Source organism: Mesoplodon mirus (genome assembly GCF_964341445.2).
Source record: "Mesoplodon mirus genome assembly, chromosome: 18".
NCBI classification, from domain to species: domain Eukaryota; kingdom Metazoa; phylum Chordata; class Mammalia; order Artiodactyla; family Ziphiidae; genus Mesoplodon; species Mesoplodon mirus.
The window spans coordinates 3,568,264-3,596,099 of NC_138994.1; the positions used below are offsets into that span (position 1 = coordinate 3,568,264).

The 27,836-nt window shown below is 58.3% G+C and overlaps 1 protein-coding gene across 10 annotated transcripts; it reads left to right on the top strand.

The window, feature by feature from the left end:
• The first annotated feature begins 1,379 nt into the window (after positions 1-1,379).
• LOC309793872 (protein AF-17) lies at positions 1,380-27,436 on the top strand. Of its 10 annotated transcripts, none has more exons than XM_082604658.1 (22): positions 1,397-1,794; positions 3,009-3,088; positions 3,576-3,630; positions 3,881-3,990; positions 4,980-5,083; positions 5,335-5,428; positions 7,653-7,808; positions 8,461-8,559; positions 11,071-11,209; positions 11,827-12,441; positions 12,899-13,080; positions 13,314-13,422; positions 14,636-14,702; positions 14,897-15,036; positions 15,527-15,724; positions 15,829-15,917; positions 17,046-17,395; positions 17,827-17,917; positions 18,943-19,299; positions 24,862-24,897; positions 25,466-25,585; positions 27,083-27,436. In XM_082604658.1, exons 1-22 carry the CDS (start codon positions 1,686-1,688, stop codon positions 27,260-27,262), a joined length of 3,480 nt encoding a protein of 1,159 aa, XP_082460784.1. In that variant the 5' UTR covers positions 1,397-1,685; the 3' UTR covers positions 27,263-27,436. The 10 variants fall into 10 exon arrangements, with proteins under 10 accessions (XP_082460787.1, XP_082460789.1, XP_082460786.1 ...); XM_082604657.1 differs by having other exon boundaries at positions 7,656-7,808; positions 11,071-11,290; XM_082604655.1 differs by having other exon boundaries at positions 1,398-1,794; positions 11,071-11,290.
• Positions 27,437-27,836: the final 400 nt, after the last annotated feature.

Consider the following 27,836-nt stretch of genomic DNA (forward strand, 5'->3'; position numbering starts at 1 on the left):
TAAATAGACGCGAAGGGAGGGGTGGTGGCGGGCCCCGGCCCCTTGATGTTCCGGTTGAACAGGTGCTGGTGAAAAGGAGGCGGACCCGGCGGAAGAGTCGGCCAGGGGGGCCTGCGCCGAAGTGGGGGTAGCCTCTTCCACGCCTCAGTCCTCCGGCCGGTTTTCCCCCCTCCTCTCGGTCAGCCCCTCCCCCGCAGGAAGCGTTCCCGGCCCCGACGCCTTTGAAGTGTCGCTGAAGCCCCCAGGGCTGCTTCTCCCCTCCGCCACCCCATCTTACGCTGCGGGAGTGTGACCTTTGGTCCCTGCGGGTGTCCACCCCCCTTTAGGAAGTAGGGGGGTCAGGTTTCGTCCCCCTTGCCCACACCGGCCTTGGGGATGAAGCCTTCGGGTTGATGACGCCCCCTCACTTCTTCCCCAGACCCAATTTCAGGGACTTTAATACTTTGGGGTGCTGTGTGTGAGTCTATGTTTTGTGTTTGTGTACATGTATCGAGCTCAAGTGTAAATGTGTTGTTCGTGAGCACTTCCGCAGTGGTGGCTCTCTAACTCGCGTGGGTCTCTAAGCGCGCCTGAATGGCTGGACCTGGGGTGTGCCCCTCTGGGAGGGTAGGGTTAGTGTGGCTGGATGAAGCTAAGAGTGAGTCTGTGTGTCTGTGGGTGCCTCGGCGTGCTTCTGAGGGGTCTGAGTCCCTGTGCGTGCGTGTGTGCCTGTGAGCTGGACCGGAAGCTCCCCGAGGGCAGGAACACCCGTTTGTTCACTGCTCTATCTCAACGACTGCACATAGTAAGCATTCAATAAATATTTGTTGAATGAACAAATGTCTGCGTGTAACACTGTCTACCCTCCAGACAGGCCTCCGAGGGAAGAGCCCGCGAGCGGCCACCCAAAAAGACCCCCGCACACCGAGGGGTGAGCAGCCCACGTCGCTCCCGTTGCTTCTAGCGCCCCTTCCCCTGATCTCCACCTCCAAGTTTCCTTGGGTTGAAGAACAGTCGCAGAGACGAAGACCTGGGCGGAAGGGGCTGGCGAATCGGAGACCCGGGGCCGAGACCGAAGGGCAGGCAGATGGAGGGCTCAGGAGCGCCAACCGAGAGCCATAGAAAGAAAAAGGAAGAGGGAGAATGAGCGCGGAGCGAGCGAGAGAAAAGCTCCCTACCAAGCCAGGCTTTGTTCCCTGAACCTAAGACTTTACCCGGCGGCGGGCGGCGGGCGGGCCGGGAGCGAGCGAGCGGAGGCGCGCGGCCATGGCTGCCGCGGCCGGGCAGGGGGGCCGGGGAGGCGGCGCGTGAGCGGGCGGCGCGGGGCGGGCGGGCGCCCGCGATGTGCCACTCGGCACCTCCCCCGCCGGGCCCGGGCTGCGCGGCGGCCGGGCGGCCCTGGTAGCTGGGCGTGCGGCGCGGAGGGGGCGAGCCCGGCGCGCGGGTCTCATTGTTGTGGGGGGGCCCGTCGGGGCATGAGGGCGAGAGCACGGCGGGGGGGGCGGCCAGACAGAGCGAGCGAGGAGGAGGAGGAGGAGGACGCCGAGGAGGAGGAAGGAGGAGGCAAAGAAAAGAAGCGGCGGCGGCGGAGGAGGAGGAGGAGGGAGCGAGGAGGCGCGCGGCCCCCCGCTCCCTCCCTCCCCCCCTGACCCCCGACCCCCGCCGGCCGGCCCCCCGCCCCAGCCCCGGAGGGAGCTCATGGGAGTATGAAGGAGATGGTAGGAGGCTGCTGCGTATGTTCGGACGAGAGGGGCTGGGCCGAGAATCCGCTGGTCTACTGTGATGGGCACGCGTGCAGCGTGGCTGTCCACCAAGGTATGGGGGTGGCCCGCGAGGGGGCGGAGGGACCCAGGGGGCGGCGTGGGCAGGGAGCCCCCGGCCGCGCCCTCTGGAGACCTCCCGGGGCTCGGGCGCCCCTCCCCCACCCCACCTGAAGAGAAGGGAGGAGTCGGGGGGCTGCCCCCGCCCGGTCCTGGAGGACCGGGTCAGGCATTGTTTTCTTGCCTATTGTTCCAGTCCCGCGCCCCCCACCCCAAGTTGAGGGAGTTTGGGGACAGTCTAGGGGCCAGTGAGTGCACTCTCCGCGCCCCACACCGCCAATGTCGGGGCTGCTTGGAGAATGTTTACCTGCGAGGTGTCCCCTCCCGCCCGGTTATTTTGGTCCCGGCTCTCGGAGGGAGAGGTCAAGGGGGGGCGGTCATCCTCCCCTCCTGCTTCCGGATACTGGGAGGAGCGGAATTGGGAAGGGAGGAGAAGGGTCCCAGGGGAGAGGGGACTCCTAAAATCCTCCGGGGAAGAGTTGCGGATAGGAGAGAGGTTGCGCAGGGGGCCGGGAATCGGAGAAGAGGGAGGTTTGGAGTTTCCCCCAGCAGCACATGGTTCGGGAGTTAACTCCTTGAGGAATCTTGCCGAGGGCGCAGACTGGCATCTCCCGCCTGTCTGGCACAGCCAGCTGCCCCCCCCCTTCCTGGGACAGCCCTTAATCCTGTCGCTGTCGGGTCTTCCCGCCACTCTCCTATTGGTTACCTGCACTGCACCTGCTCTCGGCCTTGACTTTTGAGCTGTACCTATTATAGTTAGTGGCAGAAGATGAGCTCCCTAGACCCCCGACTTCCCCGCCTCTTCCATTACTGGCCCTTTAAGAAATGCCCCCCCCCAATAACAACAAAACGCGTTTGTCTATCGTAAATGTTGTTCCGCTGATTTTCTCTTCCTGATGATGAGGACTGGTCCTGGCAGGAGCTGGGAAACAGAAAGCTGGGTACAGAAAGGGCATGAGGGGAGGATCTTCTAGAAGTTTAAGGTCAAGGACTCAGACTTCCCACCTCTGCTGGGAGGACTTGGTTGTGTGGTTGAAAGCTGGCTGCGTGCTGTTGGGCATTCCCTGTGGTCCTGCTGTCTAGTGAGTGCCCCCCAGGCTGGGAACAGCCCCCTGGCCTAGTTCCTTAGAGTCACCCCCTTCCCCCAGTTATTCTGGGAACAGCCACTGGTGACAGATTTGCTTGGTGATTCTCCTCCCTCATCCCCAGCTTGCTATGGCATCGTCCAGGTGCCAACAGGACCCTGGTTCTGCAGGAAATGTGAATCTCAGGAGCGAGCAGCCAGGGTGGTGAGTCTGAGACTCCGCTCTCCCCTCCTGTACACCTGAGCATCCCCCCCCCTCCCCACCGAGCTAGGGGACTCTGAGGCTGAAGCTGGGGTGGGACTGTCACACAGGATTTCCTGTTTCCTGCACACCTATCACCAACCCCATCTCTCCCTCAGCTTATCCCTCCCTCTGCGTCACCTCAGGCACGGGGCCTTTTATTTTTGTTTGCTTGTTTGTTTGAGCTTTTTATTATGGAAAGTTTCCAACCTGTACAGAAGTAGAGGGAATGCTGTAATGAACCTCATGTTGATGTGGATCACCCATCTTCAACAATGATCACTCGTGGTCAATCCTGTTTTCTCTGTACCCCCACCAGTTCCTCCTGAGACATCTTATCATGACATCCTGGGGCCCTCTGAATGTGTTCAGGGAGGGCCCAGCTCAGCAGATCCCCCACCCCCTTTGGGAAAGCCCACCCCCAAACCCCTGTGCCCCCTTTTATTGGCAGAGGTGTGAGCTGTGCCCACACAAAGATGGGGCATTGAAGAGGACTGACAATGGAGGTGAGGGGGTTGCTGAGCCCCGGGGCTCATCTGCTGAGGCCAGCAAGGCCCCCTGAGCGGGGTCTGGGAAGGCAGGAGTGGTCTGTGGGTGGGGGTGGGATGCAGAGGCTGGTTTCCCTTCCCTTCCCTGCCTGGCAGTGGAGTCTGATGGGGAGGCCATGGAGGAGGGGACCATCTGCAGTATGGGGTTGTGAGAGGTGGGGGTCTTGGGCTCGCCATCGCAGCTGAGGCCAGCCCCACACTGCCCCAGGCTGGGCCCACGTGGTGTGTGCCCTCTACATCCCTGAGGTGCAGTTTGCCAACGTGCTCACCATGGAGCCCATCGTGCTGCAGTACGTGCCTCATGATCGCTTCAACAAGGTCAGCGGCCCCTACCGTGCCCCATACCAGTCCCTTCCCTAGCCAACCATTCTTGGGTCCGTCCCTCCAGCCCTTTCTTCATCCAGTGTAATTTGATTCTGTCCAACCTACGCTTTCGGGGAACTCAGGAGGTGGGTAGGCACCCTCCAGTGATAGATTCAAGCTCGTGCTCTGGAACTCAAGTGAAATAGTAGGCTCCCTTGCAGAAGTACTGCCTGAAGGTAGACCTTAGCGAGCAGTTCACTTATTCATTCACTGAGCACATTTTACTGAGTGCCTACTACGTGCCAAAACTGGGGCAAGATGCTAGACACACAGTGTTTAGTTTGATCAAGACAGGTGTGCTCCCTGCCCCACGGAACTCACACTTCTCTGTGGGAAGACTATAGATACCAATAAACAGGCAAATAAAGTAAATGCAACTTGTGTTAAGTGCTGTAAAGAAAACAAACAAGGTACTTTAATAAAGGATACCCTGCGGGGGGCGGGGGGGCTTACTTTAGATAAAGTAGTCAAGGAAAGAGACATTTTGGTTGAGACCTGGGAGATGAGAAGGAGCCATCCTTGATGAGGGGGGAGAGTTCCAGGTACCAGGCAGAAGGAATAGCATGTGCAAAGGCCCAGAGGTGGGGATGAGCTCACCGGTGAGGAAGGCAGACACAGTCCCTGGCCTTATAGGGCTCACCGTCCAAGGACTGCACTGTCCAGTACAGTAGCCACTGGCCACATGTGGTTATGTAAATTAATTAAAATTAAATAGAATTTAAAATTCAGTTCCTCAGTCACACTAGCCACATTTCCAGCGCTCAGTAGCCTATGCGGTTCGTGACTGCTGTATCGGATAGTGCAGTATAGAACAGTTCTATCATCCCCAAAAGTGCTATTGGAGAGCCCTGACTTAGGATCATGGGGAGAGGATGGAATTGAGGGGGGACCAAAGGATCCCTCGGGTGGAAGGGAGGAGGGCACGATTGTACTGTGTCCTGCAGACATGTTACATCTGTGAGGAGCAGGGCCGGGAGAGCAAGGCAGCCTCAGGAGCTTGCATGACCTGTAACCGCCACGGATGTCGACAAGCTTTCCATGTCACCTGGTGAGAGCCCCAGCCTGCGCTGCACCCACCCCGAAGGGTTGGTTCTCTAGCCAGCTGTACCAACCCCCTCCGAGGTTTGCCACGGGTGGCTGCCAAATAGGTTCATCCTAGCTGCTGTGTCTTTGGAGATGATGGCAGTGCTTTCCTTGGGTGGTCTTGGCTTCACCCCAGAAGGGACCTAGGAGGGTGCAAGGGAGGTGGCGGGTCTGGTTTGTGGCCACACCCTTCTCAGGCTGACCTCTCTTGGTTAGTGCCCAAATGGCAGGCCTGCTGTGTGAGGAGGAAGTGCTGGAGGTCGACAATGTCAAGTACTGTGGCTATTGCAAATACCACTTCAGCAAAATGGTGAGTTTCATCTGGGCATGAGTGGGTCAGTCAGCCGTGGTTTAGAGGGTATGGGCTCCAGGGCAGGCCAGTGCCTGGTGCTGGGAGGCCAGACGTGGAAGGAACTACGTCCCTGCCCTTGAGGAGCTCACCACTGGATGAGGAATAATTGAAGCACAGTTGAGGGGTGTGAATCAGAGCCGAACCAGCCTCCATCCAGAGGATGGAGCTCAGGCCCTGCCTGTCAGAGTCTGGGAGGCTTCAAGGAAGAGGCAGCATTTAAGCTGAGCCAACATCTGTGGGGCTTGCTGTGTCCCAGCCTCTGTACTAATCTCTTTATGTGTGTTTTTTTGTGTGATCTTCCCCAAAACCCTAAGAACTAGGTGTACTGCATTTCCCCATTTTTATGGATGAGTAAGCTAAGACCCACTAAGATTATGTTATTTATCTCACAGCTGGTGTGTGGGATTCAGAACAGACAGTCTGAAGCTCCTCAGGAGCCTGCTAAGCAAAGACAGAGAGAAAGGAATCCCAGGCAGAGGGACTGGCGTGGATAAAGTCCCGAGATGAGAAAGAGCATTCATAAGCAGCAGAACAGGGTGTGTGGTAGGGACAGGGCAAGAGATGAGGCGAAAACACTCAAGCAGGGCCAGAGCTGGACCTGCTTCTGCCCCGGGTTCAGGGGCCCAAGGAGAGGTGGGAGAAGGGGTGCTAATCTATGTTTGTGGAGAGGCGTGCATTTCCAGAAGCTGTGGGGTGTCCTGGAGAGGTCTGCTGTGGCCTGACTGGGAAGGCAGCTTGGACCTCACCCCCAGGCCACAGGCTTGTAACGCTGCTTGAAAGCAAGAGGGTAACATGATCAGATTTGTGTTTTAGGAAGATTACCCTGGCAGCCACTGTGAAGCCAGATTTGAAGGGCCAGGACGGCTGCTGGGAGACAGCTGCGAGAAGGGGGGGGGATGGAGGGATGGAGCTGGGTTCTAGAACCATTTCTAGATAGACTCGCCTACATGTCGGGGTAGCTGAGGAGGAGGAGTTGAGGGTGGCACATAGGATCCAGGCTCTCAGTGCTGGGTGGATGGGGCTTGAGCACCTGAGGGTACTGTGAACAGGTGGTGCAGTACGCTTCTGTAGGGCTAGCATATGTCCTGGTCTGCCCCGGAGAGTCCCAGTTTGTGCCTCTTGCCCTGGTATAATTACTAATAGCTCCCCCTTTCATATTCAGAAGTGTCCTCCTTTGGGTCATAAGTCATAGGGTCATCTAGGTGCAGGGTTTGATATCCACTTAAGACAAGGTAGGGCGCTCGGTTTGGTTCATAGGAGGTGCCAAGTGGGGATGTTCAGATTTGGTGGCTGTGAGGCGCCCGCACAGGGTGGTGGTAGCAGGTCCAGGTGTATAAACCTGGGGCTGGAATCCCCGGGTGCCCATCGGGTAGGGGGCTCAGGTGTGAAGAGAACCATGAGGTGGGGAGTTTAGGGCTCAACAGAGCAGAAGCAGTGCCCACCGCTGGGGAGGGATGGGGTCAGACAAGGCCTGAAATTGGTCCTTGCATTTGACAGTTGGGAGGTAGTGGGTGGCCTTAGAGGGAACAGCTATAAGTCTAGGACAGGTGAAGCCATCAGCCCAGGCAGTGGGGAGTCCAGGGCCCTGGCTGGGGGGAATGGCAGCACAAGGGTTGTTTGGGGTTTTCTTGTGGATGTTTACTCCACCCCGCTTCTTAAGGGCAGCAGGTCCTTTGGGACAAAAGGAACCACTGTGTTTGGTGGAGGGCCGGGAACAAAGGAGAAGGGGTGATGGCTGGAGCAAAGTGTCTGGAGGAGAGGATGGGGCATGGAGTACAGGGGACCAGGGGCTCCCATGAGGGCTGTCCTGTGTGTCCTCCACCCCAGGGAAGGAGGTGGTGGTGGGCCGTGGCCCAGGGCCTGAGAGGGGCCAGGAGGGCACCATGAAAAGAGGTGGGCGGAGAGTGAGAGGCCTACCTCCGTCCGTGCCTTGCTGGGCCGAGACGCCCCACCTCTTCTGGGCCTCCGTTGCTGCTGAATCTTGTGCACTGGACAAGCAGGCGGGGGAACTCAGATTCCGGTCTAGGGAACGTGCTTCCATTGAGCAGGGTATCATTAAGGACACAGGGTCCTCTTAGTGACAGGCAGGGTGGGGGTGGGGGTGGGGGTCCCTGATCTTCAGGAACCTTTCCCTGGGCTAGTGAGAGGAGGGTATGGCAGTTCCTCCTGGTTCTCTCCCCAGAAGACATCCCGGCACACGAGCGGGGGAGGCAGCGGAGGAGGGGGAGGCACAGGGGGAGGCGGGAGCGGCTTCATCGCGGGCCGGAGGAGCAGGTCGGCCTCACCATCCACGCAGCAGGAGAAGCACCCTTCCCACCACGAGCGGGGCCAGAAGAAGGTAAAAGTCTTCTCCCTGTACCCCTCCTGCCCACTCACAAACACCTGTTTCTTTCACGAAGCCACCACAGGTATCCGGAGGCCCTAGGGCCTAACCCCTTCCTTCCTCTGAGGCCACTGAGGGCAGAGAGGGGACTGAGGAAGTGACATGTGAGGGTCACGGAGGGTGAGGTGAAGGCTTGGCTTCCCTGGGGCTCTTTGTATCTGTGTGGTTCCTCCGGGTCCTCCCCATGACACGACAGTGTCTCCAACATTTGCACACACGCCACAGTCTAGCCACGTGTCGGTCCAGTTCGTAAGTGCACATGCCTGCGTCCCAGCCACACGTCACAGTGTGCCTGGCTCCCGTCCCTCCGCTCAGCTCCGTGTCCCGGGTGTGTGCTCACATGAGTGGTGCTCTGTGTCACTGGCATGATAATGGGACAGGCTATTTTTAGCAGGCAGTGAGGAGGAGGGGGAAGGGCTGTCGGCTCTCAGAGGAACCTGCCTGGGCCACTCCTGTCCCGCCAAAGTCTCCCAGTCCCTCCATAGGGGGAGACGGTGCCCACAAAGTCTCGTCCTTGAGAGGACCCCAGTCCCCACATGCATGTGCTGTGTTCATCCTGACCCAGACTGTTCCCCAGCATCAGTTCCGGTCCCTTCTTTCTCCCCAGAGTCGAAAGGACAAAGAACGCCTTAAACAGAAGCACAAGAAGCGGCCTGAGTCACCCCCCAGCATCCTCACCCCACCTGTGGTCCCCACTGCTGACAAGGTACTGCTGCCTGCACCCAGGAGGGACGGCCACAGCAGCGGGAGGGAGGCACAGGGGGAGGGGTCAGGGTGAGCACCCCGGGCACCTCCGTAGCTTCAGGTTAATATGCCTCTGCCCCCCCCGCCCCCCTCTACCCCTGTTCTAGCCCAGGAGGGGCCTCCGCTCCTCAGCCCCACCACTCACTGACCAACCAGGAGAGTAGGGGTGGGGTGGGGGGCACCCCCCTGCCTGCTGGCTGCCAGATGTTCACATCTGCCTCTGTCCAGACAGAGGGCCTCAGCACTGGGCTCCTGTCTGCAGGTACAGTACTCATGGGGTTTCTCTGATTTTCTGGGGCCCATTTCCCCAAAGAGAGGCAGGGAGGACCCCTTCACTCTCATCCCTCCTCCACATCAGGAGGCTGCCCAGAGCCTCTCGCCTAACCAAAAGCCTGCTCCATGCAAGCCGCAGGGACTGAAAGTGTGGCCCTTGATGGCTTGCGAGGCAGGCCTGTGGACCACACCCTGAAACCCCCACTGATCCCACCTTCCCGGTAGGGGCATGGCATGTCAGGCCTGACTCCAGAAACTGGCAACATCTGGATAAGCAACCAGCAGGGCCTACCCGAGGCCAGGGAATGGCTAATCCGAGCCAGAGCAGCACCCCCCCGCCCCTCCTTCCAGCCCGTCCTCCCTGTGGAGGGAGAACCGGGGCCTGGAGACGCTGCCTCCTCCTGTCACCATTATTGCCCCATTCACCTCCACTGGCCTCAGGAGGTTGGCAGAGCTCTGGGCATCTTAGCAGGAGGCTCAGGTATCAGGTTTCCAGGGTGATGTTGCTGTGGCAACTGTCCCAGTAACGCTCTCCCCTCCCTGCTGCCCAGGGCTCACCTGGAAAAGCTTGATGTCTGCGCCCTCTGGTCTTTCCCTGGGGTTTGCAGGCAGGGGGAAAGAGAGGGCCAGAGATCTAGGAGTTATCCCAGTGGCCGGGCATCCCTTTGGATGTGTTGGAGCGGTCTGCCCCTCCCCCTCCACCCACCCCAGCATTTCAGCCACCCCTCCCCCTGGGCCCTCTCCTCCTTTGCTCTCATAACCACATCTGGCTCCCTTCAGAACTCCAGCTGTTGAAAAGAACAAAGAAAAAGACAAGAGACCAGGGCTCCGCCCAGGAAGGGGCAGCACAGGGTGGCTCTCACTCTCCCATCCGTCCTCCCTCTGGCATTTGTTCATTTACTGAGTACCTGGTCTCCACGAGGAGGAAAAGCCATCCCTGGTAGTAATACAAAGCCCTGACTCACTCACCACATGCCAGGCTCCCTTCTGGAACAGGGGGATGGAGGGGATGCCTGGGGGATTTGCTCATTTAATCCTCAAAATAATCCAATGAAGTAGGTATTTTATTAACCCCATTTAATAAATGAAGAAACTGAGGCACAGAGAAGTTAAGTAATTTGCCTAAAAGCACACAGCTAGGGAGTGGTGGAGTCAAGATTTGAACCCGGGCAGTCGGGCTTGAAGGCCTGTTCTCTTCACCACCACAGGACACTGTTTCTGCAGTGTATCACTAGCAGCCATGCCATCAGAATCATCATCATTATCGGCCCCATACTATGTATCTGGCATTGTGGTCCTCGTAATCCTCCAAACAGGCATAATTAGCCCCATAAGGACACTGAAGCTCGGTGAGGTTGAGAGACCACACAACGTAACACGGTGGTAAACGGCAGAACCCACCAGGCTCACAGACCCCAGAGACCCCGCTCTTCCAGCCACTGCTGCCGCCCTCAGACATGGGGGACCGTATCTTGCGGTAGTGGGGGACCTGATGGCTGATGTGGGTGGGTACACGATACCCGGGAAATAAGAGGACAGAAAGATTTGTTCCACCCCAGGTAGCTATAGGGTGACTTCACGGAAGAGGGGTCTCCCGAGCTGGATTTGGAAGGAGAAGATGTTTCCCGGGAAGAGGAAGGCTAGGCTCTGCGGGCAGAGGGCTGGGCATGGAAGCTCAGGTTGTCTAGGAAGGGCGTGGAGTGGCCAGGGAGCGGGCTGTCGGCCAGGTGGCTGCATCTGGGGGTGAGCATGGAGGAAGTGGTGGGGACTGGAGGGCCCAGGAATGGGGCCAGGGCAGCCCATTCTCCTTGGAGTTCCTCTTCCCTGTGTACACCACTTGCCAACACAAGTCCAGCCCTCTTAGGCCTAAGTATTTCTTAAATGAGTGACTAAGAAGGTATGTGCATCAGTACAGGCTCTGGGACTGTTTTCATCTCTCGCCTGCCCGAGGTGAAGGACAGACAGTTTCTTGGGTTCAGAGCTCCCAACCCTTCACACCCAGAAGTTACAGAGCTGCCTCCCCATCTCCCTGGCCTAGGAGCTCCTGCCACTATCCGCTTGCCCGAAAACCCTTCCTGAAGCTGACTTTGGGCTCCCCCAGTGGAGCCCTAGGTCCTGTGTCCTCCTGCTCCGCTCCCAAGTCAGGGTGAGCCCAGACCCCGGGAGCCGGCCTCCAGCCTTCCTCTCCTCCTCCCCTCAGGTCTCCTCCTCAGCTTCCTCCTCCTCCCACCACGAGGCCAGCACTCAGGAGACTTCTGAAAGCAGCAGGGACTCAAAGGGGAAAAAGTCTTCCAGCCATGGCCTGAGTCACAAGGGGAAGAAGCTGAGCAGTGGGAAAGGTGTGAGCAGCTTTACCTCCGCCTCCTCCTCCTCTTCCTCCTCCTCTTCCTCCTCCTCTGGGGGGCCCTTCCAGCCTGCAGGTGAGTGTGGGCGTCCCGGAGGAGGCTGGGAGCGGGACAGTCTTTGGCCCTGAGCTTTTCTACCAGGGGCCTTTTTATGTTGGTTTGCGTCTCATTTGCTTCCTAAAGTGGTCGGGGTGGGGGGGATCCCCACCAAGTGACTCCTGTCCACACCCTCCCCTCAGCCCTCTCCTCTCGAGGTGGAACTCCCCTCCGGTCTCCCTCAGGGCCCACCTCTCCAACCCCCATAACCATATTCATTATCCCCTGCGCTTACGCTGTCAGGTACCATTTTTAAAGCACCAGCTCTAATCTCCTGTAATCTCTGTAGTCGTCGAGTGAGCTCACTAGGGTGGGAGTTATCCTCCTCCTACTTTATCACAGGTGGGAAAGCTGGTGGGTGGGGACACTTGTCCCAGGACACAGAGAAGTGGCAGAGCTGGGACAGGAAACTCAGCTTCCCCGTCCCCTGACCAGAGCTCTCTCCTAGTGCACGCTGAGCGGGAGGGAGGCAGGGGATCTGGGGTCCAGCTGTAATTCCGTTTCCCCCTCTGCAGTTTCGTCCCTGCAGAGCTCCCCTGACTTCTCTGCATTCCCCAAGTTGGAGCAGCCAGAGGAGGACAAGTACTCCAAGCCCGCAGCGCGCCCCCCTTCAGCTCCTCCCTCTCCCTCAGCCCCCGAGCCCCCCAAGGCTGACCTCTTTGAGCAGAAGGTGGTCTTCTCTGGCTTTGGGCCCATCATGCGCTTCTCCACCACCACCTCCAGCTCGGGCCGGGCCCGGGCCCCGTCCCCTGGGGACTATAAGTCACCCCACGTCTCGGGGTCCGGGGCCTCAGCAGGCACCCACAAGCGGATGCCCACACTGAGCGCCGCCCCTGTGCCTGCTGAGGAGGCCCCTGAGACAGGCCTGAAGGAGAAGAAGCACAAAGCCAGCAAGAGGAGCCGACACGGGCCAGGCCGTCCCAAGGGCAGCCGCAACAAGGAGGGCACCGGGGGCCCGGCCCTTCCCTCCCTGCCCGGTGCCCAGCTGGCTGGCTTCACCGCCACTGCCGCCTCACCCTTCTCCGGAGGTTCCCTTGTCAGCTCTGGCCTGGGTGGTCTGGCCTCCCGTACCTTTGGGCCTTCCGGGAGCCTGCCCAGCCTGAGCCTGGAGTCCCCACTGCTGGGGGCAGGTTAGTGACCCTTGGGGATGGAGGGTATCTCAGGGCCCAGCCAGTCTAGTGAGGGGACAAAGGCACACACATGCAGTTAGAAGGAAATGTGATAGAAACTGCTCCAAAAGACAAAGGATGCAGATGACAGTCACCTCTGAGACACTCCCCCAGACCCATTTTCTGCATGGTTGTAGCGGGAGAGATTGCCAACAGGACTTAACCAAGTTTGGGTTGGGGAATTAGAAAAACTGGGAATCCTCCAGGCTTTAGCAGGGCAGTGGAATAAGCAGGCATGGCAAGCAGATGTCACCCAAGCAAGAAGTAACACCTTTGCAGCAAGAGGGTGAGACTGGTGTGTGGCCAGATCCAGGGGGGTGTTCTCCTTGGGGAGAGGCTGCTCCAGCCACCTGACGAAGGTGGGGCGTGGGGGAGTGGTGACTCTAAGCTTCCCTCTGTGTCTGTCTTGTGCCTGTAGGCATCTACACCAGTAATAAGGACCCCATCTCCCACGGTGGTGGAATGCTGCGGGCTGTCTGCAGCACCCCCCTCTCCTCCAGCCTTCTGGGGCCCCCAGGGACCTCGGCCTTGCCCCGCCTCAGCCGCTCCCCATTCACCAGCACCCTCCCTTCCTCCTCTGCTTCTATCTCCACCACTCAGGTGAGGCCTTACTCCTGGGCTCCGCCATCCCTGGGCAGGTGGGGGACAGCCTGCTGAGGACCCCAGCTTTCCATGGGAATTTGAGAGATTGGGCTTGATCACCACCAGAACTTCTCCCTCTCTCTGGTCCTCTCTCCTCCCCAGCACACCTGGTCCCCTCCACCCCGGTGCACACAGTTGTGCTCTAGATCCGAGAATAACCACCAGGCTGGACTGTACCTCCTTTCCCTCAGGTGTTTTCTCTGGCTGGCTCCACCTTTAGTCTCCCTTCTACCCACATCTTTGGAACCCCCATGGGTGCCGTTAACCCCCTCCTCACCCAAGCCGAGAGCAGCCACACAGGTATGTGAGCCTCTGACCCCATTCCCCTTTCTTCCCAAAGGCCTGAGGGGCACCTGTCACCTGCTTGTCACCCCAGAAAGGATGGGAGGGCTTTCTGGCGGCCCCCACACTCTGGCCATTGCCCACCCTGCAAAAAAACATTCCACACACAACAAACCTACACTTTCACATTAAAACCCCCGTGAAGAGGCGGGACAGGACAGGGCAGAATAAATACTGCTCCATCTCACAAAAGAAAAAGGCAGAGAGATGAATGACTTGCTCAAGGCGGTTGGGGTAGGGAAAGGCAGAGAGAGCAGCAGCTGAAATTCTGATACCCTGGCTCCAAGCCTAGTTCTCCTACCGCTGTAGCCTAGCTCCCTGCTGGCCTCTTAGTGAGTTCTTGGGATCAGAGTTTACAGAGATCCCACCAGCTGGACAACAGCCTCTCTGGGTATTTAGGAGTTAAGGGGGCGGATCACAAGTGCCCCTCCCTCTCCCTGGAGAGTCAACCCAGCCCCAGAGAGCTGATTGGTGCAGAGGTACCACCTGGCTGGCTGGGGGGCGGGGCTTACCAGTTCAGGTAAGCCTTAAGGGGGCCGAATCTGATTCCAGAACTAAGAACCCTACAGAGTAGCTGACTGTATTTTTCCAAAACGCAAAGTGTAATTCAGTGGTCCAACAGAGAGTTTTGACGTCTAATTTTTTAGTTTATTAATATAAAATTCATATAAAACTGATTATAATAGCTACAATAATTAAGGCCTTGTTGCATGGCAGCTAAACCGTTCAGATTAACGCTTCACATTTACTACCTTATTTTAATCCTCGTAACAATCACTTCAGAGAGGTTAGTTTCAAACACAGCAAGTAAGTATCATATCCAAGTTCAACTCAGGACTGTGTAGGCCCCAAGTTTCTATGACTCTGAAGTTGTAAGTTTTCCAGGAAAAAAATTAGGAGGTGGATCTGAAAGTAGCCAGGCTGCAGGAGCCTTTCTGCCTAGAGAAGGAGGAAGGGACGAGACCTCATGGCTTTGCCTCCCACGACGCTGGGTTTCCAAGCCAGGGCTCCCAGCGCCTTAAGAACTAGGACTGGCTATCTGGGGTTGGGAGAGCCTGGGGGAAAGGGGTCTGCGGTAAGGTCCCAGATCCCGCACCCACTTCCCAGGCGGGGACTGTGAGGCCGACGGCACCTCTTCCTCGCTGATCCCCGCCCCCCTTCTCCTTCCAAGAGCCAGACCTGGAGGACTGCAGCTTCCGATGTCGGGGGACCTCCCCCCAGGAGAGTCTGTCTTCCATGTGAGGGAGAGAGTGGCGGCTTGGGGGAGGGGCTGGGAGCGGGGTGGAGGGACTGTCAGGGAGGAGAGGGCGGAGAGGCGGGCGGGGGGAAGAGGGTGGGATCCAGAGGGGATGACTGAAGCCCCTGAGGGCGGGAGGAGACTGGAGTGGGGGAGTGAGGTAAGCCTGAGCTCGGTTTTCCCTTCTGACCCCAGGTCCCCCATCAGCAGTCTCCCAGCACTCTTCGACCAGACAGCACCCTGCGGGGGCGGCCAGTTGGACCCAGCGGCCCCCGGAACGACTAACATGGAGCAGCTGCTGGAGAAGCAGGGCGATGGCGAGGCCGGAGTCAACAGTGAGAAGGGGTGACGTCGGGCTGGGTGACCTGTCCTAGGACACCCCCAGACTCGGTCACCTTTCTCTCCCAGGTCCCCAAACGTCTTTAAGGTTCCGCCTGCGGCCCCGCCCCTGCCTTAACTCTGGCCAACCGCGGGCCTTGCCTTTAACCCTCGCTGGGTCCTGCTCCTGGGCCCGCCCCCTCTTCGCAGGGCTTTTGGCCCTCACGACCTCCTGGCCCTTATTTTACTAAGCCCCAACTTCCGCCCGCCCCTTCCCTCCCAAGCACTTGGCCTCCACCCCAAGCCTCAGGCCCCACCCGTGGTCCTCACACCTCCAGCTCCCCAGGACTCACCTGCGTCCCTCGCTAGCCGGCGCCTGCTCTGCTAGGTCTCAGTCCGATTTCCTCCGTCAGGCCCCGCCCTTCGAGCCCCGCCCCCGGTCACCTGGCCCCGCCCCCAGCCTTTCCAGGCCCGCGGGGCTCAGGCGCTCTCGCCTTCTGTCTGCAGTCGTGGAGATGCTGAAGGCGCTGCATGCACTGCAGAAGGAAAACCAGAGGCTTCAGGAGCAGATCCTGAGCCTTACGGCCAAGAAAGAGCGACTGCAGATTCTCAACGTGCAGCTCTCTGTGCCCTTTGCCGCCCTGCCTGCCGCCCTGCCTGCCACCAACGGCCCTGTCCCTGGGCCCTATGGCCTGCCTCCCCAAGGTAAGGGGAGTCCCACCCAGCCCGGGGATGGGGGCCTCTGCTGTGCGGTCGGAACTGGCCCTGACTCCAACCCCTGACCTCCTTCCGTGATCCCCCTCCATCAGCCGGCAGCAGCGATTCCCTGAGCACCAGCAAGAGCCCTCCGGGGAAGAACAGTCTGGGCCTGGACAACTCGCTGTCCACGTCTTCCGAGGTGGGCGCCACGGGGAGGGGCACCAGGGACGGGCAGGAGTGGGGAGGTGCAAGGGCCTTCTAGTTGCATCTCTCCCTTGCGGCTATTGGAGGCTGGACAATGGAGTGATTGGCTGAGTAACTGGTTGACTGACCCATTCATTCCTTCGTTAAATAAGTAACAATTATGAGGTGCTAACTTAGCTCCAGGCGTTGGCTAAGCAATGAGTGAGCAAATCGGACAGTCTTGCTCCTGGAGACAGGCTCGATCCAAGAAAATCAATAATTACAAATCAGGAAAAGTGCGAAGATGGAAATAATTTGAGGGCTATGAGAAAGAATGGAGGGTGGGGTTCTTTTCCGAATATAAGGTGGTTAGGGAAGGCCTCTTTGAGAAGTGTTTGTGAAGAGTTTATTAGAGTTTGTTGTCGCTGCACACAAAATAATCCCCGTGTAATTGCTGGCGGTTGGGGGAGCCGTTGCTATTGTTCCACTGTGGTTGTTCTGGAAATCAAACAAAGTGGGTTCTTGTTCTCCGTGCTGCTTTGTAAATGTGTGACTTGGGCAACGATAGTCATAATGGTAACCGACATTAACTGCATACTTGCTCTTTGCCACGTCCTGTGCTGAGACTTTTAAAGGCTTTGTGTGCTTCGTCTTCACAATAGTTTTATGGAATAGGTTCTCCTCTTACCCCCACGTTATGAGTGAGGAAACCAAAACAGAGAAGCCACTCCAGCCATTAAACTGTGGACATGGGATCTGAGCCTGAATCTTTCACTCCGGCTGCCTGCAGAGTTGTTTAGCCTGTCTAAGAATCAGTGGTTTCACCCATAAAAAGGCACTAACGAGTTAGTACAGGTCAGGCACTGAATCCTGGGTCTGGTTCACCAGGTGGTCACTACCGTCATCACTGTTCAGTGTTAAACAAGCATCATGAGGGGTGCTGGGCCCCTAGGAGGTGACTTGTGAAGACTGTTTGGATTCTTATCCTTTATCCCGGGCCTTGCTTCTTCCTGGGTGGCTCTGCCTGGGGGAAGTGGGGGGTGGCTGTGCTCTGTGAGAATGCTGGTGGGTGCCGGGCCGGGGGCCAGAAAGGTCATGCTGGCCCCCTGCCCCTCTGACCCCTCCCTTCCCCCTCCCTCCCCAGGACCCACACTCAGGCTGCCCAAGCCGCAGCAGCTCGTCGCTGTCCTTCCACAGCACGCCCCCACCGCTGCCCCTGCTCCAGCAGAGCCCTGCGACTCTGCCCCTGGCCCTGCCTGGGGGCCCTGCCCCGCTCCCGCCCCAGCCACAGAATGGGCTAGGCCGGGCACCCGGGGCAGCGGGGCTGGGGGCTATGCCCCTGGCTGAGGGGCTGCTGGGGGGGCTGGCGGGCAGCGGGGCCCTGCCCCTCAATGGGCTCCTGGGGGGGTTGAATGGGGCTGCCGCCCCCAACCCCGCGGGCTTGAGCCAGGCTGGCGGGGCCCCTGCGCTGCAGCTGCCAGGTTGTCTCAACAGGTGAGGGAGAGCTCAGTCTGGGGGAGGGAAGGGGGAGGCTGGCTCTGGGAGGGAATCCCCCCAAACACCCACCGTTCCTCAGAAGGAAAGCTGTCCTCTGATCTTACAGGGTCTAGAATCTCGTCACCCCAGGTTCTCCTTAGATGTTAGATGTGAGAGCCCTCCGGATGGTAGCTCTCCAGGGACAGAGTCGTCTGTGTATGCCTTGTACCCTAGCTAGCCTAGGTCTTCCTTCTGGGAAAGTTCTTCCCTCTGATGTGCCTCCCTCCCCCTGTCCTCTCTGAGCTCAGTCCGTTTCGCTCTAGTCCTCTAATATCGCACATCCCTGCCTCTCCCCACCTGGGTCTGGGGGAGTCTGGGAAGTTAGGGGAGCAGGCGAGGAGGGTTCCGCTGTCCCTTCCCATGGTCTGTGATTTGTCCCCCTGCCTCAGCCTCACCGAGCAGCAGCGACATCTCCTGCAGCAGCAAGAGCAGCATCTCCAGCATCTCCAGCAGCTCCTGGCGTCCCCACAGCTGACCCCGGTAATGCCCCCCCTCCTGGGCCGCCCCCCCTCCCCCAGCTCTGCTGGAAGGGCCCTCTCAGAGGGTCTGGGCCAGCCCCGGGAGGGCAGCCCCAGGCCGGGTGGAGAGTGCCCCTAAGGGTCATGTGGGGTCAGAGGGCCTAAGGATTCCTCTCGGGGCGGGGGGGCCCTGGGTGCTGGGGAAGGGATGCCGTAGTGGCCCCAGATCACATCCTAGCGAGAGGATCTGGAGGGTGGTGAGTCCTCAGTTACTGAGCGTTTCTAATTCCAGCCCCAAGGCTCTTCAGCGGGGAACTTCAGGGTCTGCGTAGAGCGGTGGCCGAGCAGGTGACAGACACCGCTTCAACCAGAGCAGCCCCGTTTAGGTCTTTCTCGTGTGTTGAGTTCGGCCAAGAATTCCTTTGGAGGAAAGGAATTCTTCCTTTTAAAAAGGAGGCAGTTGAAAAAATGGAAAAATATTCATTTTCATATAAAGAAACATGAGAAAGATACATAAGCAACCAGTTCAGTTGGTTATCTACAGAGGCCGCATGGCAGCAGGGGTGAAAGCAAGGTTTCTGAAGATAAGCCGTAATAAATCACTTCGGGTTTTGGAACACTGAAAATGCTTTGCCTATTCAAAGCAAAAATAAATGACTCTTAAGGGAAAAAACAAATGAAGAAGAGGGGAGTTGAAAACTATTGACCTCATTCAGTGTTTCTCAACTTGGGGTCATACCATCCCTGGGGACATTTGTGGTTGTCATAGTAACTGAGGAATTGATTTAGTGAGGGGGGGTGGGGCCAGGGATGTTAAACCCCCTGCACTTGGCCGGTAGTGCCCCGGCTGACAAATGCTGACGGTGTGCAGCCACTTTCTTGTCTGGATGCAGAGACTGAGGCCCAGAGGAGGGAGTTAGACGGAACCTTGACTGTCTCCCAGGTCTTTTGCCTCACGGTCCTAGTGGGATAGGATGGGGCCCAGGCCAATGAGGGCAAGATGACCCTGGGGACCACTGGCCAGTAAGCAGTCTGGCCCCCTTGCAGGAACACCAGACTGTTGTCTACCAGATGATCCAGCAGATCCAGCAGAAGCGGGAGCTGCAGCGGCTGCAGATGGCCGGGGGCTCCCAGTTGCCCATGGCCAGCCTGCTGGCCGGGAGCTCCACCCCGCTGCTGTCCGCGGGCACTCCTGGCCTGCTGCCCACAGCATCTGCCCCACCTCTGCTGCCCGCCGGAGCCCTGGTGGCTCCCTCGCTCGGCAACAACACAAGTCTCATGGCCGCAGCAGCTGCGGCCGCAGCTGTGGCAGCAGCAGGCGGACCTCCAGTCCTCACTGCCCAGACCAACCCCTTCCTCGGCCTGTCGGGGGCGGATGGCAGTGGCAGTGGCCCCAAAGGAGGGGTAAGTAAGGGGTCCGGCTTGGCGGAGGGGCCGGGAGTTGGGCAGAGGGACCGTCCTGTCTCCCTTCTCCTGGATGGGCAGCGAGGGAGCATCAGAAGGTACATCATCAGATGCCTCATCAGAAGGAGGAAGGAAGCGACCCCTAGGGCAGCAGAGTGCCCTGCTCTAGACCCCAGGGCCTCTGCCAGCACATGGGTGCCCTCCTGCAGATCCAAGAAAGGTACACTTTGCACATGGGCTAACAGCGAAAGGACCAATTAGGAAACGGCGTTCCTCTGGGGAGGCCCATTAGGAAAGGCTGTTTCCTCTCTGATTGGACCATTTAGAAGAAGATGCTGCTCTGGGTGGGCCATTTCAAGAAAGGCCCTCCCTTCTTCTGAGGGCAAAGGGCCAGAGCCCGTGTGCTGCCCTCAGCTGGCACATGCCTGCTTAGCTGGGTGCCCTATGCAGGGCAGCTCCCCCAAACACACGCACAAGGTGACACTGGTATGCAACCGCCAAAGCCCAGACCCTTACTGCACCCAACATCAGCTTTCTTGACCCAGGACGCTCTTCTCAACCGGGTGTTAGGGCCAGACACCTCCCAAAGCCCCAGTCTTCCTCCCTCTTTTTCCAGACTGCTGACAAAGGAGCCTCAGCCAACCAGGAAAAAGGCTAAATCCACCCATGCTCCTGCTGACCCCCCAAGTGGAGGGGCAGATCCTGGTCTGAGGGGTCCCAGCCTGGAGCGGGCACCTGCACCCAGACACCCAGACACTGGAGAGCCCCGGCCCAGAGCACGTGCTGAGGCCCGGGGAGTGTGGGGCGCTTCTGGTGCCGAGGACTGAGACCGAGAGGGGAGCCCCTTCCATCTGGCCCCCCTCCCCCTCTGCACTGGCCCCTTTGTGAGGGGCTCAGAAGGAGGACAGGCTCCAAGCCCGCCTAGGAGCCCCCACTCTCAGCGAATGTTTTGAGGTTCCCCAGAGAGCAAAGTGGGCCATGGCATAGGTGGGGGGTTCGCTGAACCCCCCACGTAAAATGGATTAGCACTTGAGTGGGATACGTGGGGGGCTAGGCCCTGGGCCTGCCCCTGTGCGGAAGTCTTTTATGGAAGAAGGCGTGGCCCTACTTGACCTGCAGTTTCTTCCCACCTTGGGCAGATGGCAAGAGGGCTTCCTTGGACTGTTTCTCGCTGGGCCCCTTCCCCTGCCCCCGACAAGGGTCACAAGCTGAGCTTGTAAAAGCCCACAGACTAGGGGGCCGAAGGAGGGGTAGGATGGCATCAAATTTGGCCCAAGCCTCCCTCCCTCTGGGGGGTGGGCCCCAGTGATGGGCTGGGGGAAGGCAGGGGGTGGGCGGCCCAGCCCCCTCGATCCCCTGCCCCTTGTTTGCACTATTGGATTTAGGAGTGCCGAGGGTGGGGAGATGGAGCTGCCTGACTCAGAGAGCGTGTATGCGTGTGCGTGTGTCTGTCCGTCTGTCTGTCTGTCTACCGCTGGAGCCCGAGCAGCTGAGGGCAGGGATAGGAGCAGCGCTCTGATGAGGCGGTATCAGAGGGGCGCTCCCAGCTCTTGTTTGCACCCTCTCACCTCACCAACTTTGGTCTCTCTCTGGGGCCCGAATGGTTAACAGAAACCAGAACCTTACTCCAATATTGGAGAGTAACTGGGGGCTGGGGGCTTTGAATCAGGGTAATATCCTGCCTTTCCTCTCCCAGACTCCACATGGTCTCCGTGCCCCCTCAGCGCTCCCGTTCCCCCACTGATACTTGGTCCTGCTTCCCTGGCAAAGGGGAGCCCCAGGGATTGGGGGACGAGGCAAGGGGGGTAAAGTGCCACTTCTTTCAGTGAAACCTTCCTCCCAGGATTAGCCAGCCTGCCTTCCCGCACCCCACCCCCACCCACCAGGGGAGACTTAAGCTTACGCTGACCTACAACTGTCCCTTCACCCGCCAGCTATTTCCCCGGGGTGTAGTGGGCAATTCTCACCTTAAAGAGTCCCCACCTGCCCAGAGCCTTTGGTGGCCAAGGTTGAGGGCTGGTGGGACAGCCAGGAGAGGGGCGAGGTTGAAGCCTGTGTCTGTGTCGGGTGCACTGGGGTCGGAGCCAGGAGGAGCGTGGCCAGCTTCCCTGGTGACCACGTCTAGTCAGTCTCTTTGCAGGTGTGGGTGTGTGTGGGTGTGTGTGTGTGTGTGTGTGTGTGTTTCTGTTTGGGTTTTTGTTGTTGCTGGTTTTGTGTTTTAAATAAAGAAAAGAAGATGTGTATATTTTTGGCAATGACAGAAACGTAGTGCAGATATATTTTTGCCTGTGCTGCTCAACTGGTTTTTTTCTGATACTGAAAATAATATTAATATTCCTGTTGATAAGACTTTGTAAGATGTTAGGGAGCTGATAATGGAGGGGGTGGGTGGGATCCTTCAGAGGCAATTTCTTAGGCACTTGCAAGGGCTTGGGGGGGAGGGGGGAGGCAGTTGTGATGACCTCAGAAATACTCACTTTTTATTAATGCTAAATATCAGTTAGAAAGAAATGATAGAATTCAGCATTTTATTCATCTTCATCTATTAAGCTGTCTAACTCCCTGCCCCCAAACCACTGAAAAGAAAAATAACCTTCAGAGATTCTTAGAAGAGTTGCTCATTCACACCCACACCCTTGCCCAAGGCCGTCCCACTTACAGCCAAAGTCAGCTTCTGTTCTGGACAGTGAGGGAAGTCAGTCCACCCCAAGGCCGCTGTGGCAGAGGGTGAGAGGTCCACATGACTTAGTGCACTGGAACCAAGCCCTCCCCTTACCTCCAGCACCCGAGAGTCTGGGGTTCTCATCTCCAAGAGTCTCTGTTTTCTGACTTTCCCCAGGCTGGGGTGCAGTGGCAGGTCGGCAGGTTAGGTTTGAAGAAGGGACCCAGGCTGGGTATGGATTGGTGCTGTGCCTCAGTTTGGGGCAGGGCGACGTGAGAGCGGTGGTGCATTTCCTCTTTCGAGGGAGCTTTATAATAGGAAAGGTCTGGAGCGCTTCAGGACAGAGTGGGGTCCCAGTGCAAGGGGTAGGGCTACCGAGACAACCCCCCCACGCCGCCCCTGCTCCCAGCCTCAGTCCCTTTTTCTAGGATGAATTTGGATGGGGAGTAGAAAGGGATGCAGATTTATATATGGCTCTGTCTACGGGAGGGGAAGGATGTGGTTTGCAGGGCGGAAGTGGAGTTTGAAGATGCAGGGTGGCGCTTAGTGTGTCATCCCCCTCGGCGCAGAGGTGTGATTGCGGTGTGCGTGCAGAGCCGCCGTCTGGCCTTGAGGTCACAACTAGGGCACGAATGTCAGAGCTGGAAGGGACCTGTCTTTAGGTGTCTTTTGAGCCAGCTCCTTGCTTCACAGGTGATAGCTCCAAGCCTAGGAGGGGCAGGGGCTCAGGGGCAGAGCCAGGACCAGCCCTCAGGACCTTGGCCTCCCGGTCCTCGGCTCTCCCGTCCCACTGCACTGCCTCCTTGTGGCTGTCCGTCTGTCCCTGTGTGTGTGACGCGTGGTGTGAGTGCAGGGCTGTGCCGGGGTGGGGGCTCTCTGTGAAGCACTGACTGTCTTAGCTCAGAGCTGATGGATCCTCTCCAGAGACAATGACACTTTAAAGGTTGCCTTTTCTTCTCTAAGTTTTTCCGATTTGTTTATGAGCTTTTCCCCTCAGACTCCTAGGTCTATTGCTGCCTCCAGGTGCCCTTCCCTTGAGGCCGATGAGAGCACCCCTGCCCACTCCTGTCCTGAGTTCTAGGGAAGTACTCCTAGGAAGGGAGCCAGAGCCTGGGAAAGAGAAAGAGCCAGCTCTGAGAAAGGGTGACCTTCTCCACACTGCCCTTTCCCAAACTGGAAATGCAGACAAGTTTTCAAAGGCACAGGCTCCCCCTGCCAGCTTCCAGCATCTTCCTTGGTGTGCGGTGGGCCAGAGTTAAGGGTAGACAGCTTGCTTCCAGTTCTCCTTTATCCCAATTTATTTCCTGGGGAGAGGTGCCTGGAGGGATTAAGGTCACTTCAGTTGGGAATTTGCAGGAAAGCGGGGCATAGTACCCTGGCTCCCTCCGGTCACATCAAACCAGATTAAAAGTGTGTCTGGCTCCCAACCACTTTGACTTGATCTACTGAAAAGTTGGGGACTGAGGGGGTGCCTTCATTGCCCTTTGGTCACGTCCTTCAGCCCAACTTGGGACTTAGGTGGTGGGACTGGAGACCCAGACCCTGGCTCCTCGCCTGTCCCCCCCCTTTCCGCCCCAGCCTCTCTCAATGTAGCAGACCCTTCCTCGGGGAGCAGGGAGGGGAAGCTACAGTTTGCAAACCCAGGGGCTCCTTTTTCATTGTTTCTAAAGCCTCCTTTATATCCTCAACCCAAAAGGCAATGCCCCTCCCCTGCCACCTCCAAGCCTGGAATTGTGCATAACTCGGATCTTGTATCTTTGTATAACGGAGGTTATTTGTACGAAGGGCAGTTCGTAAACAGCACTTGTTCTTTTAATAAAAGAATGTTTTACAAAAAAAAAAAAAAAAAATCCAAAGAGACCCTGCTTTGTCTGGCTTTACCGAAGGGAAAGGGAGAGGGAGTGCCATCCGTGGGAGCCTTGGGAAGGGATGGGGGTGGGGGGATGGTCAATGAACATTTCTTTAAGCACCTGGAATAGTAGTTCACAGACCAAAATGCACAACATACCCGAAATACCCTGCATATTGAAAACGCAGATACCTGTGCCCCACCCATAAGAATGTAACGTGTAGGCCTGGGCCAGGCGCGAATCCGATTAAAAAAACAAGCTCCCTAGGCGATGAGATGTGTCCGCACCGCGCTTCTAGAAGCTCTGCCCTAAGGCTCCGCAAGAGAAAACGGTTCCGGTCAGGGTCCCCGCTCGCAAGTGGGGGGCTCGGGAGGCGCAGGCAAGGAAATGAGCGGCGATGCTCCGCGCGGGTCATTCGCAGACACGCGGGAACCAAAGGGGGCGCCAGAGAGCCCTCCACACCCCGGGGCCCCCTAGGCGGCTGCGGGTCGGCTCTTCGGCCCGACTTCCGGCGGCCGGGGCTGGTCGGCTTGCGCAGGCCCGCGGCCCGCACCGCGCAAACCCCGCAGCGTCTTCCGGGCCGAGGCGGGGCCGGGCCGGGCCGGTGGGAGGCGGGGAAGCGAGAAGGTGACCGGGGCGCGAGGCGGAGCCTGCGTGGTGGCGGCAGCGGGGCCGGCATGGCCGGCTCGGGGCCGCTCCTGAGGCCGGCGGCCCTGGTGAGCAGCCGCGGCCCCGCCGTCCGGCCCGCCCCCCCCGCAACTCCCCTCCCGAGCCCGCCCCGCCCGCCCCTCGGTTGAGCGTCCCTCAAGCCCCTACGTCGCCTGGGCCTTCGCAGCCCTCCCTGGGCGCCCGCTGGGTGCCAGCGCCTCCCCCAGCAACTCCCGCTCCTCTCTTGGGACCCCTTATTCTTACCCTCGTATTTCTCCCACGCGCCTAAGCCCTGTGGTCTCCTCCCTCCCGGATGACTTCCCTCTGGAAGTCTTCCGCTTTCCGTTGACTTTATTTTTCTGTTTCCAAACCACCGTCTTGCGATGCCTGCTTGCCTTGCAGAAGCCGAACCAGAGACGGGACATCACCTCCTGGCTGGTAAGTACTACCCACCAATACCCCGTTTCCACTTCTCTGTGCCCTAGTCCCCCAGGCCCAGAGACCCCAAAGGTAGAGACCAGAGGAGGGAACCAGAATGGGTCAGCCCTGCTTTGTCGATTTCAGCCTGAGACTGCCTTGTCCATAGCTACCTTCCCGATGGCTCAGGGGAGATAGAGTGACCAGAGGGCACAGGGCAGGGAGCGGGCTTCTGCCCTGAGAACAGCGGTGCCTGATAAACCCAGCCCTAGGTGCACTTAGCCCCGCCTAGGCTGGCAGGATCCTGGGCCTCCCCTCCCTCGCACCCAGGTGAGAGCCAGGGTTTGAAAGGAAGGCCTGGACCCCGAAACCTATGTGCTTGCATGGCCTTGAAACCTCTTCTCTGTCTGGAGCTCTGGGGCCTTATGGTGTCCTGGGGGGAGTGTCCTTGCAGGGTGGCATCACATCAGCCTCCTGCGGAGGAAGCCTGTCACCAGCCAAGGCTCTTGGGAAACTGGACAAGGCCACAGGCAAGAAAGTGCTTCCAGGGCATGAGCTGACCCTCACTCCCTCATCTTCTCTGCCACAGGCCCGATGGTTTCCCCAAACCCCAGCCAAGTCCGTGGTGGCCCTAAAAACACCCATCAAGGTGGAGCTGGTGGCTGGGAAAACCTACAGGTGGTGTGTGTGTGGCCACAGCAAGAAGCAGGTGAGGGACCTGGTCCCCCTTCCCGTTGATATATGACAGCTGTGGTTGGGGACGCTACATGTTGCCCAGGAACTCCCACCCAAGACGTTCCTCTTTTTCCCACACATACCTGAGGGGCAACAAGGGAGACTGGGGGGGAGGGATACTCTCGGGCCAGCGCCACTCACAGCCCTGAGCTCACCGTTCTCTGCATCCCCCCTTCAGGATGCAGCCAGAGACAGCAACTCAGTCCCGGGGCCAGTCGGGTGGAGCCAGGGTTCAGTCCTCCGCTTCCAATGCCCCCTCCTCCTCGGAGGCTCTGGGCTCTGCTCTGTCTCTCTGTCCCCTCTCTCCTTCTCCCTCCTACGAAGCATCTGGGTCAAAGGTTCCCAGGTCTCGGACGCCAACATTGGGAAGACTCTGCACAGCCTCTCTGGCCCCGTGTGCCCCTTCCTGGCATCTGCTCCTGAAAACCCTGCCTCAGTTTCTGTGACTTTCCTGGCTTCTTGCTGTCTTGTCAGCCTGGCTGCCTGCTCCCAGCTCCTTCTCTCTTCTGCTCCAGGAGCCTTTCATCCAGCAGGAACCTGCCCCATATTCTTAGCCTCCTGGGTCCCTTTCTTTCTTGAGCTGGCTCTGAACTGTGTTCCTCCAAGCGGCATGGCGTGGTGTCAGCAGCCCAGGGCCCCGAGTCCCGCTTTGCCACTGATTTGCTGTGCACTTTGAGCAGGTCCTCGTGAGGGTGGCGCTGTGCCGCCCACTGGTGAGGCCTAGCACGGGAGGGCCCTCTGTGCCTCTTGCCCTCTGGGACAGGTTGCTGATTTTTATCTGCACACTTCTCCCATCCATTGTCCTATCCCACCCTGACTCCAAGGCCAAGAGGCCTTGGGTCCAGCTCTGCCACTAACTAACTAGCTAACCACCTCTCTGGGCCTGTTTCCATTACCCAGGAACACCTTCCAGGATGGAAGGGCATAGATGCTCACACCAGGCAGCCAGTTTGCTGTGGGATATCCCCTTCCCCCCTTCCCAGTTATTTCCTGGAGCCAAACAAAATTGATACCCCAGTCTTAAAGCCCACCCAGAGAAGTTTTTACCCCAAGAATATGGAGAAGGAAATGAATTTCATGAACCAACGGAGACTCAGAGCCATTAAAAAAAAAAAAAAAAAAAAAAAACACCTATCAGCGTAAACATGGCTGATACCTAAGGGCCCATTTCGCCTTGAAAATTCTGTTCTTGTGCCCTGGTCCTCTGGGGCCCCAGAAACTACTCCTGTAAAGACTCATACTTACTGAACACTTTCTACTGGCAAAGTACATGGTAACCATTATGTATTTTATTTTCTTGGGATGACGCTACTCTTTACTGTCACAGTACAGACGAGACAGGTGTGGTAGCGAACACAGGCAGCCATCACTTAGGAGTCTGGGCCCTGAGCCCCGTGTGCTGCTTCTCCCAGCCCTGCCCGGCCTCAGCAGGTGGAGTTGGGTCTCTAACTTTCTTTCTTTCCCTCACCAGCCCTTCTGTGATGGCTCCCACTTCTTCAAACGCACTGGCCTATCCCCACTCAAGTTCGAGGCCCAGGAGACCCGCATGGTGGCGCTCTGTACCTGCAAGGCCACCCAGAAGCCCCCATACTGCGATGGCACCCACAGGAGTGAGCGGGTGCAGAAGGCAGAAGTGGGCTCCCCACTCTGAGGGGGCGGCTGCTGACCGGCCCAAGAAGGGATCACCCCAGGGACCCCAGTACCCGTAGCTGGCTTGTGAAGGACTTGCTCCCGTAACCCGAGGTCTCCAATCTGGGGCAGCTGGAACTGGCCCCTGCCCCAATGCCTGCTGGCAAAGATGGCATTAAATAGGCGTGCCGGCCCAGAGTGGCGTTCTTGTGGTCACTGGTGAGGGACATGACCGGTCCCCCTTCAGGATCTTAACATGGGTTGGGGACACCTGACTGGCCACGGGGTGGGGGGGGCAGTTCAGGTTCACTCCATATAGGGTCCCCCAAGGCAGGCTGAGCCCAGAGACAAGAGGAGGCCAGGGCACCCAGCCACCCTTTCCCTGTCCCCTCTATCCCAAAGAACTACAGGCTCTGGAGAGTATGCAGCATTTATTACAAAGCCAGGAGATACAGATGTCCCAGGAGAAGGATACAGCCACAGCACCTCAGACACAGGACGAGGTGTGAACACAGACAAACCCACTGGGGGACACCTGACCCCAGACACAGAGGCTGTGATAGTCTTGCCTCCTCCCCTCGTCCCGATCTGACCTA

Coding starts and splice junctions, on each gene's coding strand:
- LOC309793872 (XM_082604655.1), top strand. CDS start 1,686: ATGAAGGAGATGGTAGGAGGCTGCTGCGTATGTTCGGACGAGAGGGGC. Junction 15,918..17,045: donor CGCTGTCCACGTCTTCCGAG/GTGGGCGCCACG, acceptor CTCCCTCCCCAG/GACCCACACTCAGGCTGCCC. Junction 25,586..27,082: donor GTGGCCACAGCAAGAAGCAG/GTGAGGGACCTG, acceptor TTCCCTCACCAG/CCCTTCTGTGATGGCTCCCA.